At 39.1% G+C, this 3492-nt stretch overlaps 1 protein-coding gene across 1 annotated transcript; it reads right to left on the reverse strand.

Annotated features, from left to right (window-relative positions):
* Positions 1 to 1240: 1240 nt before the first annotated feature.
* On the reverse strand, positions 1241 to 3055 carry LOC116132994 (putative disease resistance RPP13-like protein 3). The gene has a single exon (XM_031418675.1). It carries the CDS (start codon positions 3053 to 3055, stop codon positions 1241 to 1243), a length of 1815 nt encoding a protein of 604 aa, XP_031274535.1.
* Between the last annotated feature and the right edge of the window lie 437 nt (positions 3056 to 3492).

Raw genomic sequence — 3492 nt, forward strand, 5'->3', positions numbered from 1 at the left:
AATTGAAAGGAAATTTATTTACCCATACAATAATCAGGGTTGAAAGTAGCTTGAGTTATTAATAGGTACGCTGCCATCTTTACATTCCCATTCAGCCGGGGGCGGGATTGATCTTAGTCTTTCTGGAATTCTAAACTGGGAGATCGCTGGAATCTTCAAGCCTCTAAGCATTGGCATTGAATCTTCATGTACTTGCCACTCCTCGAANTTAGTCTTGCTCTCTGTGGATTCGACCCTGCTTACCGCTAACTACGGTATTTAGGTTTAATTTTGTGACCGTGACGACCGGTCTAACAGAACTGCCCTATGATTGCTATCACACTCATAACAAGAGAAAAATATGTTTATATACTAGGTTTAAAGTGACAAAACCTAGTTTTACGAAGATTTATATTCCTATGTTCAAACCCAATAAGGAATTAATGACTTAAAGAAATCCTATAGCGGTTATACATAGAAAATGTCTAAACTGCCTACGGGCCCAGGGGCGCTGCCCCCATGACCCCCGCCTGCTCACCAAGGAGTGGGACCTCTGCCCGCTGATCGGTTAGTAGGACCCTAAGACGAAAATGATTGACTTGGATAGAAAGTATTGTGATCATGAATAATGAAGCTGAAACATTAGATATGAGGAAGAAAGTGAATCGTCTTAGGGAATTGGCAAAGAAAGGTCATCTTATAATGACATGAAGGGTCTAATTCAGAGAAATCAAAATGCACAAAAAGTCCTGAGAATTGGTAAGTATAGGACCGGACATTTTTAAATGGTCACCATTTGTAAGCTCTATTTACTATCAGCTAGCTATTGATAGCATTTGATGCATTTACCATTAGCTAGCTATTGATAGCTATTATATCATATCATTTGCAAGTAGCTTGCATTTGATGCATTTAACATAAAAAAACAATTTCATTTGGAGACAAACCAATGTGCAAGAAAAGTAGTGCATATAGAAAACAATGAACTGCATTGAAACAAGAAATGAAGAAAAAAACCTGAAAAAATGAAATTGAAAGGAAATTTATTTACCCATACAATAATCAGGGTTGAAAGTAGCTTGAGTTATTAATAGGTACGCTGCCATCTTTACATTCCCATTCAGCCGGGGGCGGGATTGATCTTAGTCTTTCTGGAATTCTAAACTGGGAGATCGCTGGAATCTTCAAGCCTCTAAGCATTAGCATTGAATCTTCATGTACTTGCCACTCCTCGAATTCATCGCAATCAAATTGTAGAATTTCAAGACGAGGGAAACCATTTGCCGAGCATATCATTTTTTTTTTCACTATATGAAACGAAGTTTAACACGAGAATCATCAGGTTTGGCAAATTCTCCAATAAGGCCATTGGATCATCCCTGAGAAATAAACTTCTTAACTTTAAACATTCAAGATTTGGTAAGAGTTGCTCCATGTTTCTTGGTAGTTCCTCTATCTTCCCACTTAATCTCAAATCTACAAGACATGAGCAATGAGCAAGTGCCTGCCATGAAGCAAAAGATGTATCAGACCGCAACGGCAACATAACTGATAAGATTTGAAGGCTTTTTAGTTTGCCTATTGGTTTCAAATCAAACTCATTTGGTAATGCCCAATCCGATATGATCCGCAGCTCCCGAAGAGAACCCAACTTTTCAGGATTAATTTTACTCCAACATCCAATATTTATGTACTTGAGAGTTTGAAGGTTTGTCAAATTGTCTACTGGCAATGATCCTCGAAAGTTTCCAATTAGATGCTTCAATTCCTGCAACTTACAAATCTCAATTGGTATTTCATGAAAAATCCACTGATTACCATATATGTCAAGAGTTTGCAGCCTCTTCAAGTTGACAAAGGATGACGGAAAATGGTATATGTATGCATTCCTTAGCCCCAAATATTTCAAGTGGATCAACTTTCCAATCTCTTCAGATAAGCTTCTCTTACTCAGCGGTCCGATATTCTTACTCGGAGAACCCTCAACGTCGAGCACTCTGAGCAGTCTGAATTTGATGAAGAGGGGTGGTAAGTGCTGTGTTAATTTGAGTGATGCATCCCACTTTTGCTTAAAGATGAGAAAGGAACGCGACAATTGATTGTAGTGTTGAAACCACAAATGCGTTTCAAACTCTGAATAGACAGCTTGTCTTCGGCAAGATAATATGACCGGAGGGGGAGTTGAATGTATGTTTGCATCATAAAAGTATGCGAAGTTTGATTCCTTTGCTTTCTGTATGGCAAGATCGCGCAAAAGATCATGAACCCGACATGTGGCAATCCGCCCCCAACATCTTTTCTCTATTTGCACCAAACTTCTATTAATCAACTGTTTTAAATAACTCTCAGCCACTTCTTCCATTATTTGACCTTCATTTTCTTCTATGAAACCCTCCGCCATTAGTAATCGAATTAGTTTCTCCACATCGATTTCAAAATCCTCTGGAAAAAGACTTAGGTAGAGAAAACTTAACTTCAATTCAAAAGACAAATCATTAAAACTTAAAGCTAACAAAAAGGAGATCTGAATTGAATCGTCCCTTAGATGTTGCCAAATGTGATGATGTACCCTCCGCCATTCTTGAGGCTTTTTCGTTGACAAGAGTCCTCCCAATACAACTATGGCAAGTGGTAAGCCTCTACATTTCTCCACCATTTCTCTTCCCAACTTCTTTAATCCTTCATCTGCATTTGATTTTTGAAAGGCTTTATCACAAAAAAGCTTCCAACTTTCATTTGGGTTTAGAAATCGAAGCTCATGGACATGAGCTTTTCCGTCCGAACGTTCAGCAACTTCTCTGATACGGGTGGTAATAATTACTCTACTACCATTATTGTTATCAGGAAATGCTCTTTTGAAGCCCTCCCAAGCTTCTTTATGCCATACATCATCGATCACTAGCAAATATGAGCGTCCATTCAAAGATTTTCGAAGATACCGCTCCAAATCTTCTTGACTCATCTTCCCCAACTCCTTAGATTGACGTTCCTTGATCATCTTGTGCTCTCGCTCCAACTCTTCTGCACTCATCTTCTTCTCACTTCTTAAAGATTCTTCATCTCCCCTTTCAAGCATGCTGTGGAAAGATTTTATAATCCTTCGGAAAATATCTTCAGTTTTGTAATCTTGAGAGACTGAAACTTATTCTTGACATCATAGTTGTGGTAAAGCTTTTTAGTAAGAGTTGTTTTAGCTATACCACCCATACCAAAAATAGAAATCACACCTCTCCGCGGCCCCCCGCCAAGAAGTTTAGCCAACAATTTGTCAGCATCATCCTCGAAGCCAACAATATGGTCATCTTCTACAGAGGAGGTGGCTCTTCTCAGTTCCTTCAATCTGCAAAGAGCATTGTCCTTTCCCTCACCTTTGTTAATATCCTCAAGGCGGTACTGTTCACGTTTCCGAGAAATATCACCAAGTTTCTGTCTGATCTCTTCGATCTTCTTGCCTATATTGCGCTGATTGACAGCCTTTTCTCCTTTGCTGAAGAAACTGGACTCTGTGACTGT

Source organism: Pistacia vera, unplaced genomic scaffold (assembly GCF_008641045.1).
Source record: "Pistacia vera cultivar Batoury unplaced genomic scaffold, PisVer_v2 Contig265, whole genome shotgun sequence".
Lineage (NCBI taxonomy): Eukaryota > Viridiplantae > Streptophyta > Magnoliopsida > Sapindales > Anacardiaceae > Pistacia > Pistacia vera.

Bases quoted from the DNA above. Each gene is read 5' to 3' on its own strand.
- LOC116132994 (XM_031418675.1), bottom strand. From the start codon at position 3,055: ATGCTTGAAAGGGGAGATGAAGAATCTTTAAGAAGTGAGAAGAAGATG.